Below are 13,454 nucleotides of genomic sequence, written 5' to 3'. Positions count from 1 at the left end.
AGCTACTGACTGAGGGCCCAGCTCTGAAGGTAGCAACGCATAAGTAAGGATGGCAATACCATATCATGCCATCCTTACCTCTGTGCTGCTGCTGTCAGAGGCTCAGCCTTCAGAGCTGGACTCTCAGCCAGCAGCTGCTGCTCTCCAGCTACCCAGCTCTGAAGGCAGCTCCACCAACAACAACAGCACAGAAGTAAGGGTAGCAGTACTGCAACTCCCCCTATAACAACCTTGCAACCTCCCTAAAACTCCCTTTGGGGTCACAAACCCTACAATTACAACACCGTGAAATTTCAGATTTAAATAGCTGAAATCATGACATTACAATTATTAAAATTCTATGACTGTGAAATTGACCAAAATGGACCGTGAATTTGGTAGGGCCTTAACTAGAGAGATGCCTTTCTGTCTTTGGATCCTCCTGTCCCGGATTTTAGAGCAAAACCCCTTTCTCTCCAAATATAGACAAACCTTCTTTTAAGATTCTAACCAAGTTCATTCATATTTGATTATTTCCCAGTGGTGAAAGCCTCCCTGGGCTGACAATAAACCACTGCTGGGATTTCCAAACAGATGTAGCTCAGTAGGTCATCTCCTAGGGGCACTACTGGGGCAGTGTGCGTCATGGCTACACCCACCAAGCACCAAATGCTCTGTACTGTACCCCTTCACCACAAAAGCATCTAGTCCAGTGATACTGAGACCCGGGAGCTGCAAGTGGATCTTCAATGTGCTGCAAAGAGCCACAGGAGACACAATCACTAAAACACTGATTTAATTGTCAACTTAAGTGATTAACCAATCAGGATGCTTTTACTGTTATTAACCAATTGTAGTTGATAAAATAATAATACTTTGTCAGTCATTGTAATTTATATATAAACTAAGTATTTTCCCCGTCATACTGTTTAAATATGAATATATAATAAATGAAACAATGAATTCACACTACTGTGGCTCTTTTGGGTAATCTTGATTCCTAATTTGTCTCCTGAACCACTGTGGTCTGAGCATCACTGATCTAGTCAATTACTTCAACCCATGCAAAACTGCTTCCTACTGTCTTGTGCCTATTCTACCTGAAAGCAGAGTATCTAAATCTGTAGAGTAGCCACACTAATTTTCCTTTGGGCCAAAAGGTGAAGTAAAAGGCATACATCAATGTTGCATAAGGTAACAGATCATTCATTATAGCAGGTTAAATGTAATCCTAATGATCCAATTTGGTTCTCCACTTTCCTTCCCCACAATAAATCCCTGATTATCAATATAAACCAGAATACAGGATGTCCACACACATTTACCCTGTCAGAAACAATGTTGGTCTCTGGGAATACACAAACGGATTAAAATAAACAATTAGAAAGGCCACCGAATGTTGTGAAATAAGAAACATGTTCTCTTTAGATGAAAATGGAAGATGAATTCTAGCTTACCCTGAAGAATTCAATGCTTTCACTGATGTTATTAAGAACAAGGTGGTGGCATGATCAGGCAATTTCATTCAGTTGATAGGAGCAGCAATGTGGGTAGAGGGGAGTGAAAGTGGAAAAAGTGATAATTTAGCAGCAAAGCTTTCATTTTAAAGCAATAAACCAACCTATCACTCCTAAGGTAGAATTATTTAATTGTAATGTCCTAATGTCATTACTATTAAACAGAGCACTAAAATGTTCCACTCTCTGAATACCGATTACTGAGGGTAGGGAATGGAGCTTATTTTGCCAACAATCCCCTGGGAGGGTAACTTCACAGCTTTCAGCCATGTTGACAGTTTCTGAAGCAACTTTCAAACATTTCACGTTAGTGTGATGATATGGCACTCCATTACTAAACTGAACGCTTGCCATGGTTTCAGCAACCTGAGAAGGTTATATATGAAACATTTTCTTTCCACAGCAGAATGGGAGTTTCAACAATGTCCAAAACCTATACGAGCATGACTGAATTCTTCATGTGGATCAACGAATTGCTGGTCAAAAAAGTGTCAAGAAATAAAAAGGATTTTCCTTCAAATAGAAAGCAGCTCCTCCAGCTGTATTTTTTTTAAAGTAATAATTCATTTGGAGGATTTCAGCCTGGTCTCCAGTGTCAGACAATCAATCATCATCATAAGACCATCATAGATGATCATAAATCAGTCCAGTACTTTAACTGGAAACGTATTATAGAAGTCAATGAGGATGACTTTGGAACACAGCGTAAACAGATACTATGCCTACATTTAACCAACACTATTAATTGCTCATTTTAACAAATATTCAAATTCTCTTTTACATACAGCAATACTAGATCACTAATTGCTCATTAACTGCTAAATAGGTTACAAGAACCACTGAAAGTTTGTTTTACTCAAGCAGCTGCTTGAATTTAAGAATGCCATAGCACAAATTAATCCATTTGCCTAGGGCACACCTGAGTGAGTGAGAACTCTTTTCCACCATCCAGAAATCCTAGTCAATTGAATTCATAGCAGGTACAATAGGTAAAGTTACAGGAGCAAAGCACCAATCTACCTCTGCCACTGCAAGGCTGAATCTAAGCACAATTGAACAGGAGGGTGAGAAAGGCAATCTGTTATTCCAAAAATAAAAGATAAATAGCAGCTTCATTTGGTGGAAAAAATTGCCCTCTTGGTAGCCGACTGGAGTTACAATGCTACACCACAGATGGGGAGAAATATGAATTTTGTATATTGAGGCACATGAACTGCGTGACAACTGGATAAACGACTGCCAGAGGGGAAAAATATAGAGTTGGTATCTGAACTGTTAAACACTGACTATGAGAGGCTGATTGCCCTCAGCACCTGAGCAGATTGGGCCTTTGCTAGAAGATGGGGAATGATTGCCTTCTGTGTGCTATTCATAAATCAGGACTTCGTAAAAGTTATTTTGAGTGCTCTCCGTATGGTTTCAAAGTTAGCCATAAAGCAGCATAACCACTGAGCAATTAAGTACACAACATTGTAGTTTTTGGTCACAAGTACCAACACTGTTTATTATGGAACAAGGAAGTAGCACGGGTTTGTTTTGCCAGGACATTGTTAAGAAGGTAGAGTTCACGTAGCTTGGGTGCCTTGTTTGAAAAGTGCAGCCTTGTCTCCTGTGTTTCTTAGATTTATAACACTTATGTCTAACATTCTTGAAAAGTAATGTGTACTCACAATGCCCATATTAGTCTGCAACCTTAATTTTTGCCTGTTGGGTGAGATATTCTTTAAGTGTTTTGTTTGTTTTGGTGGGTTTTTTAATTGTCAAAAATTGCCAGAGAGGAGTCCTGTTCTTCTCCAAGTTCTCGGAAGTTCATAAGAAAATAGGCACAACCCAGTACACCTTAAAGACAGTCAGGTGGAAAAAATGCCGCCTGGTCTGCTAGCCACAAAATCTCTTGCTGACCTCATTCACTGCAGACTTTCTAAGATCATTTGATGAAAAAAAAAAACCTCCTGCAAACATCTGTAAATCTTCAGGGTCAGTGCTCTCCAGCACATCCTGGAGGGTGCAGAGCTGTTTACTGCCAATGTTTTGGCTTCCTTATGTATGTGGAACTTGTCCTCGTGTGAGCAGGAAGGGGGACAAAGCGGTTGGCACAAAGCATGTCAGCTGAGTACAGAAGAAGCTATGCCAACATAAAAAGAAAAACGCCAAACTAAACTAGTCCTAAGTGTTGTGAAAAACAAAACCTTTTAGATGCAAATGCAGGAATAAAGGAGTACAACATTTCACTACATTAAAACAATTCACCACACTAAAACAGAAAATTAAGATCATATGCATTTAGTTTCTTCCTACACTAAATCTAAACACAATGGAACGGCCTCCTCAATGCAACACAAAAAAACCTCAAGACTTGATGAAATATTCCATACTCAGTCAATATTCCTAGAAATCCAAAGAGGAATATGTTCAACAGAAGGCTATATAGTGTTGATTCTAAACATAATTAGTATTAAGGTTGTCAGACAGTAATTATATTGCTTTTGTTCCCATTCCAAAAAGAAAACCATTACAACAACAAAAAAAAGCAGCATCTCAAGCTTCTGTGGATCAGAGTATCCTCTTACGGCTCTTGAAATTCAACCTTGCTCATGTTATAGTGACCTGTTGGCTATAAATGAGCAGATTATAATGAGCTTTCTATTAGAAACTCAAGGTACACAGAGTTTAAATGAAAGTTATTTTATTGCCATCATAAATCTCTAGAAGAGGAAAGATTTATAGCACTGGAACTTCCCTATCACAAACTTTCCTTGCACAATTATAAAGGCATCTGGCTGCCTTGAAAAGCCAGGAGACAATCACCAAGTTTTTAAATCTGACCTAAGTCTATTAATTAAAATAATTCAACTATTAAGTCAGCATGGCCTACATTTGCTACAAGAAGGTGGAGTGATAGGCTATTCAACAAAATGGTTCATGACTGAACGCAGACTGACCACTTTATGGTCAGGGTTTCTTCAAGACAAGCTTTGAGGCAAAAGAAAAGTATATTCCATTATCCTCTGGCAGTGAAACTTTGTTTCTGCACAAAATTGACATTAATATCACTGAGTCACCAAAGAAGTGCTAACATCTAATATCTCTTCTTGCAATTTCCACCTAAAAATAGTCTTAATGTTATACTAGAACGAACCATTACTGATCTGAAGAGTAAAGCCTGATCTATGCTACAAAACTTAGGACACTAAGCCACCTTGAATCAACGTAGCTGTGCACATGTCTGCACCTAAATTTGTCTTCCACTGACGTAAGCACCCTATTAAACAGACATAGTAGTATCACCTCTCCAAGTAGTGTGGAGCCATGGTCAATATACTGAGGTTGATGCAGCACAAGCATAGACACTGTGCTATCTTTGTCAACCTTAACAGTTCTCTAGCAGCTATCCCATGATGCCCGAGACTGACCACTCTGGCCTCAGTTGTGAGCTCCACTGCCCAGGGCTCACATCATTCAGAAGGTCTCTCGTCCCTTGAAAATCCCTCAAATTTTTGAAATGCCCTTTCCTACTTGTCCAGTCTTGCAAGCACATGTAAGCAGCTCACCAGTGTTGTGCACAACTGCCTAGCTGACCATGCAGCTACATGCTCCAGATACACTGCAGTTTGGAGTAGGCAGGAAGTATTGGCTCTCCTGGGCCAATGGTGAGAAGAGGTTGTGCAAGGACAGCTATGAACCAGCCACAGAAATGTCAACTTTTCCCCCTTCGCTTCACAGATATTACACAGGACACAGCAGACAACTATAACCATCAAGCTATTTTTCTCACTGAGATTCAATCTCTTGAATAAACAATGCCAGCATTCCTTAAATCCACTAAAAGCATAGTCAGCTGTCATTCTGCACCTGCTGAGCTTTTCCTTGATGTTGCCGAGGTGGCCGGTGTACAGCTTCATAAGCCAGGGAAACAACGGGTAAGCTGGGTCCCCCAGTATCACTACTGATATTTCAACACCGCCAATGGTAATCCAGTAGTTGAGAAAAGTACGCCTTTGTTTGTAGCTTTCTGAACAGTCCTGTGTTCTCAAGGAGGCAAGCATCACGTGACTTCCCTGACTAGACCATATTGATCTCAGTGAAGCATCCCTGGTGATCCACCAAAGCTTGCAAAGCCATACAAAAACAGAGCTGTTGATGTATTCTCTGGCAAGGGGCTCTGGTGCCAAAACGGGGATGTGTGCGCCGTCTACCACTCCACTGCAGTTCAGGGACCCACTACTGCAAATCCACCTATTATGTCCTGCACATTGCCAAGAGTCACAGTCCTGCGTAGCAGAAGCAATTAATGACCCTGCACACTTTCATGACAATGGCCCCCACAGCGGCTTTTGGTAGCAATCTAGCATTGCGAGTTTCCACAGTGTAATCGCCACTCGCTTCTCCACTGTCAGTGAAGCTCTCGTTCTGGTGTCCCTAGGCCGGAGATCTGGGACAAGCAAGGTGCACAGATCCAAGAATGTGGCCTTGCAAAGTTTTGCAGCCACTGCTCATCATCTCAAGCCTGCATTACAATGCAGTCCCACCAGTCAGTGTTTGTTTCTCAGGCCCATAAGCAGCATTCTACCACCTGCAGCTGCTCCATGACCATCAACAACAACCTTGAACTGGTTCTCGCCACGTTCCACAGCAATCTGTCCTCTGAAAAATCTTCAGGATTGCATTATTCTTGTGGCTCTGCAAATACCAGAGAATCATGCATCCTTGCTTGCAACACCTAGGACCATGTGCAGGCTCCATGCCTCTGTCAGACACGACAGATAATGAGGAGAACCATGAGAGTTCATTGGATTTTGAAAAAATTATGCGATATAGATGACCTGGATTAAGACAGTTGCATCCTGGGAAGTTAATTCCTTGCTCCCAGTTACCGCTGTGCAACTTGTTTCGGCCCTGCCTTGCTTTGACCAAACTTCCCAAAAGACAGTGGCCTGTTACACTGGGATACCTACTCAAACTGCACTGCACTATGCATCAACATAAACGCTCTGGGTGAGCAAGCACAGTGCTGATGCAAGGACACAAACATGCACACGCACAAGCAATATATAAACTGGGGCATCTTTCTGCCAAAGTAACTTGCATAGAACAAAGTTTGTAGTGTAGATGTGGCTTACGGTTTTCATATTTAGAAGACCACTACTGAAAAATGGCTACAGAAGCTACATTGAAATCTCTTAAAATACAAGCTCATTAAAATAATTCTTTTTAAAACTGAAGAGTTCAGCATTTGGTCTCCCTTGAGCACTTTCAAGGAATGCACATAAATTCCTTACAGAAGACTGGGATGTTTAGTATGATGTGAGCAGATATTAACTTTTATACTTTGACCTATAGTTTATATAGAGAAATGCTACAGTGCACCAATAATCCTTTATAGTTAAATGAGAAGGTAAATATCTTTAAAGCATGATAACCAATGTCACAAAATGGTATTTAAAGCAGGTCTTCCATACCGGGCTTCTATATTACAGATGCAAGCAACCCTAAAGACTTAACTGAACAACTGTTATGTTACCTTAGCCAATCGGCTCATCTGATCTTCTGAGAGAGTGCTGCTGGTCCTCCCAGGAGTTTTGGTGGGCTCTGAGCCATCAGCTTCTACATTGGGCCAGACTTTCAAATCATGCATTCCTTGACGAAACATACTATAAGAAAGATGCAGCACCACTTTAGTACGTTGCAAATACCACAGGTATCAGTATCCAAAATACAATGATAGTACCCCCACATTCCTTTTGCCAAACTTTCAGAATCACACTGCCATGCATTATTTAACTGAACTGCAAAGTGCATGGTAACTCATATCTTAGGTGGCCTTCATTTTCAGTGACCCGTACAGTTTAAAAATAAATGAACAAGATTATAGTCATCATAATTGAAAAAAAAATCGTGCCATCCCACTGACTCTGAGAATTGACAGTGTAAACTGAAGGCAGGACTTGGCCTTCAGTTTTTATTACCAGTGACGATGCATGAGGCAGTAAGAATGCCCACCTGTTTTACAGATTATGTTGCTGACTTTAAAAAGCAAGCACTTAGGAACAAATCTTTTTTTTTTTTTTTTAACTTGTAAACTGAACAAATTTGCTCTGAAAGTCCGTAAAGACAAATATGGAACCCCCCAATGTCATTTGCACAAAATGTTGCATGTAGTGTTGTTGTAACCATGTCAGTCCCAGGATATTAGAGAGATAAGGTGAGTGAAATAATATCTTATTGGATCAACTTCTGTTGGTGAGAGACACAAATCTGGATCTTACACAGAGATCTTCTTCATGTTTCCCAGACCTTAAGAGCTGCTCTGAGTAAGGTTCCACGATGATGAGCACAACAAAGCTAGCTAGGCCAGAACCACCTACCAATGCATACCCAAAACCCAGACTCCTGGCATATATGGGTTGACTCTCTGCATTTCAGCTGGGATTTTTAACCGACTCCTAAGGGAATTAGGTACAGAACTCTCACTGTTTGTCAGTCACAGTTGGTTGTCTAGTTCCCTTAGGCACCTTTGACAATCCCACTCTTCCTGAATTACCTTTACCTTTACCTTATACCAGGGGTAGGCAACCTATAGCACGGGTGCCGAAGGTAGCACCCAAGCTGATTTTCAGTGGCACTCTGACTACCTGGGTCCTGGCCACCAGTCCAGGGAGCTCTGCATTTTAATTTATTTTTAAATGAAGCTTCTTAAACCTTTTAAAAGCCTTATTTACTTTACATACAACAATAGTTTAGTTATATATTATAGACTTATAGAAAGAGACCTTCTAAAAAGGTTAAAATGTATCACTGGCACACAAAACCTTAAATTAGAGTGAATAAATGAAGATTCGGCACAGCACTTCTGAAAGGCTGCTGACCCCTGCCTTATACTAATACTGCATAGACAGGTATTTTGCATTTCTTTTCCTTTTAAACAAAAACAAAAAAGACTAGTCCTTATTTCACAATAACCTCTGGTTGAGACAAGTGTACTGGTGCTTATCAATGTCATCACAACACTTAAAGAGCACATGCCAGTCAAATGTTGATGATCTGTTCACACTTCAAACTAAGCACATATTTCCACACCTATATAAACATGCAGTGCAGATAGTTGCTAATATATGAACCTACTGGAGTACATAATTTGAAGTGGTCTCAGGACTTGCAATTTTAAAAATTAGGAGCTTTCAGAACTTTCACTCTAAAGGCTTGTCTCGTTTAGGGACATTTGAACCAAAATAGCTATATCTTTGCAACACCCCAGGACAGATCAGTTGCATGAGTGCAAAGCAGGGCAAGTCACACCTGTACAAACCAGGGCCAACCAGGAGGGGGTGGGGAGTGGGCCAATTTGCCGCAGACCCCGCAGGGGTCCCTCAAGCCCTGGCCCAGCGGTGGTCCGGGTCTACAGCGGCATTTCGGCAGCAGGAGGCCCTTCAGTCACTGAGTCTTCGGCGGCATTTCAGCCGGGGGGGGGGACCTTCAGGGCTGCCAAAGATACGGAGCAACTGAAGGGCCTCCCGGGTGAGTACAAGCGCTGCAGCTCCCCTGCTTTGCCCCAGGTCCCCTGAACGCTCTGGGCGGCCCTGGTACAAGCACTGCTTTATACCATTGCAACAATGTAGCTACATCAGTGCATCACTCCCTAATATGACCACTGAGTCTTATTACTGTGCACAACTGCAGTTCAAACTATTATTTTATGATACCATGCAAAGAAAAGAAACATACCCATATTTTCCAAACAGCGAGACTGTTGTTCCCCCTACTGGAACTGCTTTACCTGGCCCATACACATCCCAAATTGTCAGAGCCACTTGTGCATTACGGGGCAAGTCAGGATACTTCACAGGCAATTTTAGCCATTCATTCCAACTGAAAAGAGAAACTCACTGTTAGTTATGAGCTTCATATTTCAAATTGTTCTATTTTATAGTCCATACATGTATTTTTCCCTAATATTTAAACTTTGAAGGAATGACTGAATATGTTCACTTGGGCTCTGGCCCTGTACATACTTACACACATGGAAGTGTCTGCAGGATCAGAGTCAAAGAGAACATATTCAAAATTCATAACTGAACTCTCTTGATGAGAATTGTCATGAACATTTACAGGCCCAGACCAAAATAAATAAATAAATAAATAAATAAAAAAAATGCAACTCAGCCATCCTTAACCAACTGAATAGAAAAAAGGCACAAATACACACATTTTAGTCATGCTTCAAAAAATAGCTAACGAAAGTTACTTCACTAACAATAATAATTATTAAACGCTAGGGATGCTAATCTGAAAAAATCAAATTAAAAAACATCAATTGTCACTCTTAAAATTTCCTTTATAACTGATAATTACAAAGATATATTAGGATCTGTAAAACAAAGCTATCTGAAATACAGAATTTTTGGCTTCTCTAAACTGTTTCACTGAACAAGATATTTCAAGCAGGACACAAATGAGGATTTATGCCCTTTTCCCCATAAGCGAATGGAAATTGCTTTGCTTGACACAGTTTCCACTATGTAGTTATGATTTGAAAATGAGATACATTTGGACATTTCCCTTGTACCACAACAGGATATAATGCTTGGATTCCTAGCAAATAAAACATGTATGCTACTTGTTATACCAACCAATCAAATCACTGTTCATCTTGCCTTTGCAGAGATTTTATGGCCAGAAGGGCCCATTATGATAATCTAGCCTAACTTCCTGTATAAGCTGTTCCTTTGCCTGATCTCTCATCTCCTCACACTTCATTTGTTTTTCTCCACTTGCTCTCTAGCCATATGTCAGGATTGTAAGCTCGTTGAGGTAAAGAGTATCCTTTGATTATGTGTGTGTACTGTACTCAGCACAATGGAGCTCTGAAGGAATTCCTAGGCACTACCACAGTACAAATTATATTAAGAATCAAGAATGTGAAGAAAATATCCCCAGACTATTGATTCATAGTTTCTCTTTTATAATTTGTAAATTCTGGAAAAGTCACAACATATATTAAATGTAGTTCAGTGTCCAAGTACCTAAGATGTATATGAAATACAATGTAGTCACTTACTTCCATCTAGTGCTAAAAGCTTTGTAGGAAGTCCTAACTGGAAGAGCAAGAGGTTTCCCTTCTGCAAACACTTGGCAAGTTACATACAAGTCAGAACAGGTCTCCTGGTATAATCCTGAGAACTTCAGCATAGGGTCTTCCAAAACAGCTTTGTAACTCTTCTGTTCTCTTTTCCCTTCCAGACTTCCTCTAAATTAAAAAAAAAAAAAAAAAAAGTGTCATTAAACCAGAAATTTAAGTAACCCAGTTCTGCCAAGTTCATATGTATTAACAGTAAATGCCAACTTCATTTTAAATACACACAGTACTGGGGAGTGGAATGGGATTTTTACTGAAATTATTAAGCACAGAGGCTGGCTATCTTTGTCTTGCAATCATTAATTGTACTGGATTACTATTTTTCAGAGAGAAATGTCATCTAACTATGTGAGAAGGATTCAGAAATTCAGTGAAGTGATCAATGAATTTAGCCTATTTTTTAAAAAATTGATTATTTAATGTAATGTATGATGTATGTTAGAGAAATCAGTGCAGTTTCTACCACTGACTGAAGTGGGGCATTGTGGGGCTCCCTGCTGGAGCCCCCAACCTGCCCCAGTGTGACAGCCAGAGCTGTGAACCCCATGTGGGCTCAATTTTACAGCAGGGAGCCTACCAACAATGCACTTCACATTCTTGTTAGTTTCACTAGGGGCAGTATGGGACTCACAGCTGCAGCTGTGAAACAGACAAGAATGTCAATTTCCTTGCTGGTATGCTCCCTGCTGTGAAATTCAGCCCCTAGGCTTAAAACTAGGGCTGTCACCCCAGGCTGGGGTCCCCAGCTGTGAGCCCTGCACCAGACTAACAGCTAGGGGAGGAGGGACAGCTGTGAGCCCAGTGCCTGCTCATTTTCAAAGAAGGGAGCCCATTCTTGTCAGTTTTAGCTGGAACTGTGAGCCCCACACTACAGCTCTGAGCCAAAGGTAGCCATGAAACTGACAAAAATGACAACCAAGGAGAGTAAGGCAGTGTCTACATGGACACTGCATTGCCCTAACTACACTGACATAAGCGCCATGCCTCTCATGGAGGTGGAGTTATTATGTTGGTGTAGCAGGCCACTAACTTCAGTGGAAGCAGCATTTTAGTGTAGACACAGACAGAACTAGGTTGAACTAAGGTGCCTTACAGTGACCTAACTCTGTAGTGCAGCCCAAGCCTAAGTTATGAACATACTTAAGTGTTTACAGCAGGTGTTCTCAAACTGGGGGTTGGGACCCCTCAGGGGTTCACGAGGTTATTACATGGGGGGGGTTGCTGTCAACCTTCACCCCAAACCCTGCTTTGCCTCCAGCATTTATAATTGTGTTAAATATATAAAAAGCATGTTTAATTTATTGGGGGGGGGGTCACACTCAGAGGCTTGCTTTGTGAAAGGGGTCACCAGTACAAAAAGTTTGAGACCCACTGGTTTTCAGCATCCAGGCCTGACTGTCTATACCGAATGTGCAGTTTTATCAAACGAACAAGGTGAACAAGATTTTTTTTGGGTGGGGGGAGAGATTTTGTCCCCTTTCTAATATTAACTGTTAATGGTGACACAAGCAGGTTATCAGGCACAGTACTATTAAGCTAATAATGCACCTTTATTTGCTGACCTCTTCAGACAGCGCTTTTACCAGGTTAAGACCTAACCCCAAAGAAACAATTCTATGGTTTTCTGAAGAAAACCAGACAGTTTTGAGCCAGCGGCTATTACCCAGCAGCACCTGACATCCAACCCTGCTGCCGCATTGAGACCCTGAAGGTGAAACTGACTGGGCTGAGCATGACTTTCCCAGCTAAGAGACCCGCAGGATAAGAGCGGGGCAAGTCCGTGGGGCCCCCTGCTTCATTGCAATCGGACACAAACCCAGCGCCAGGCCCCCTGTGAATGAACAGAGCCCCCTTTGCAGGTGCAGGGCCACGCCCCCCCCCCCCCGGCTCCTTCCACTGCCCCGTTCCGACCCCGTATGGGGACAGGGCAAACCCTGGGCCCAGCCCCCCACCCGAGGGGAGCCCTAACCCAGCCCTTCCCCCACAGCCCCACTGTCTCCATGATGGGCTGCGTCCACCTCACCTACCACCCCCGAAAGGAAAGATCCTACCTCCCCCTCAGTCGGGGGGGGGGGGCGGAATAGCCCCGAGTCCCCCCCAGCGAGGGGTGGAGGGTAGCCCTGAGTCCTCCACCGCCCCCCAGCAGGGGAGGAGAGGGACAGTCCCAAGGGGGGGGGCGAGCCCTGTCCCGCCGCCCCTCTCCTCACTCACATCTTCAGCTGCACGTTGATGTCCAGGTCGCAGCTATACACGTAATAGAACTTCTCGGCCTCCCCCATGGCTGCTCCGGGGGACCCCGCTGCAGCGGCCCGAGCCTTCAGTCAGCACCCCTGACCCCGGCGGCTCCGCCAATCCCAGCATGCTCTGCCGCCATCTTGCTTAGGGGGACGCCGGCGACGCAGACCGGAACAGCTGCCGCCGCCCCGGCATCAGTTCTTTACCAAGATGGCCGCCCCGTGTGAGTGCGATAACCAAGATGGCCGCGCCCTCCAATGTCTTCACTAAGATGGCTGCCCCGTGGTATTGAAAAGCAAGATGGCTCCCCCCATGCGACGGACGCCAAGATGGCTGCCTCCTTGCGCCAGCCCAGTCTAGATGGCTGTTCCCATAGTATTATAACCAAGATGGCTGCTTTCTGTTCTGACTAGGGTGCCACCTGTCCAGGTTTTCCCAGGGTTGCTCCTGCATTGAGACAGCTGTCCTGGGAGATCTGCCTGGGCTCAGTGCACACTCCACTGTCTGCTTTGATGGGTTCACGATTGTGCCGAGTGCCCTGGATTTTGTGCCCCAGCGGTGGCAGCCCTAGTTGTGACAGCACTCTGGGT

General features: G+C 42.9%; 1 protein-coding gene across 2 annotated transcripts in view; it reads right to left on the bottom strand.

Moving 5' to 3' along the window:
* The window catches only part of PIK3C3 (phosphatidylinositol 3-kinase catalytic subunit type 3), a 128,706-nt gene extending 115,667 nt beyond the window's left edge, over positions 1-13,039 (bottom strand). Inside the window, exons 1-4 of one of the 2 annotated variants that reach the window (XM_032771736.2) lie at positions 12,841-13,039; positions 10,552-10,740; positions 9,219-9,362; positions 7,018-7,147 (exon numbers count right to left, since the gene is read on the bottom strand). In XM_032771736.2, the coding sequence (XP_032627627.1) occupies positions 7,018-7,147; positions 9,219-9,362; positions 10,552-10,740; positions 12,841-12,908 (531 nt within the window). In that variant the 5' untranslated portion in view covers positions 12,909-13,039. The remainder of the gene's footprint in view (positions 1-7,017; positions 7,148-9,218; positions 9,363-10,551; positions 10,741-12,840) is intronic. The other variant, XM_032771735.2, reaches the window with a different exon arrangement.
* Positions 13,040-13,454: the final 415 nt, after the last annotated feature.

Source organism: Chelonoidis abingdonii, chromosome 6 (genome assembly GCF_003597395.2).
Source record: "Chelonoidis abingdonii isolate Lonesome George chromosome 6, CheloAbing_2.0, whole genome shotgun sequence".
Taxonomy (NCBI): Eukaryota; Metazoa; Chordata; order Testudines; family Testudinidae; genus Chelonoidis; species Chelonoidis abingdonii.
This window is presented reverse-complemented; position numbering and strand designations above follow the sequence as displayed.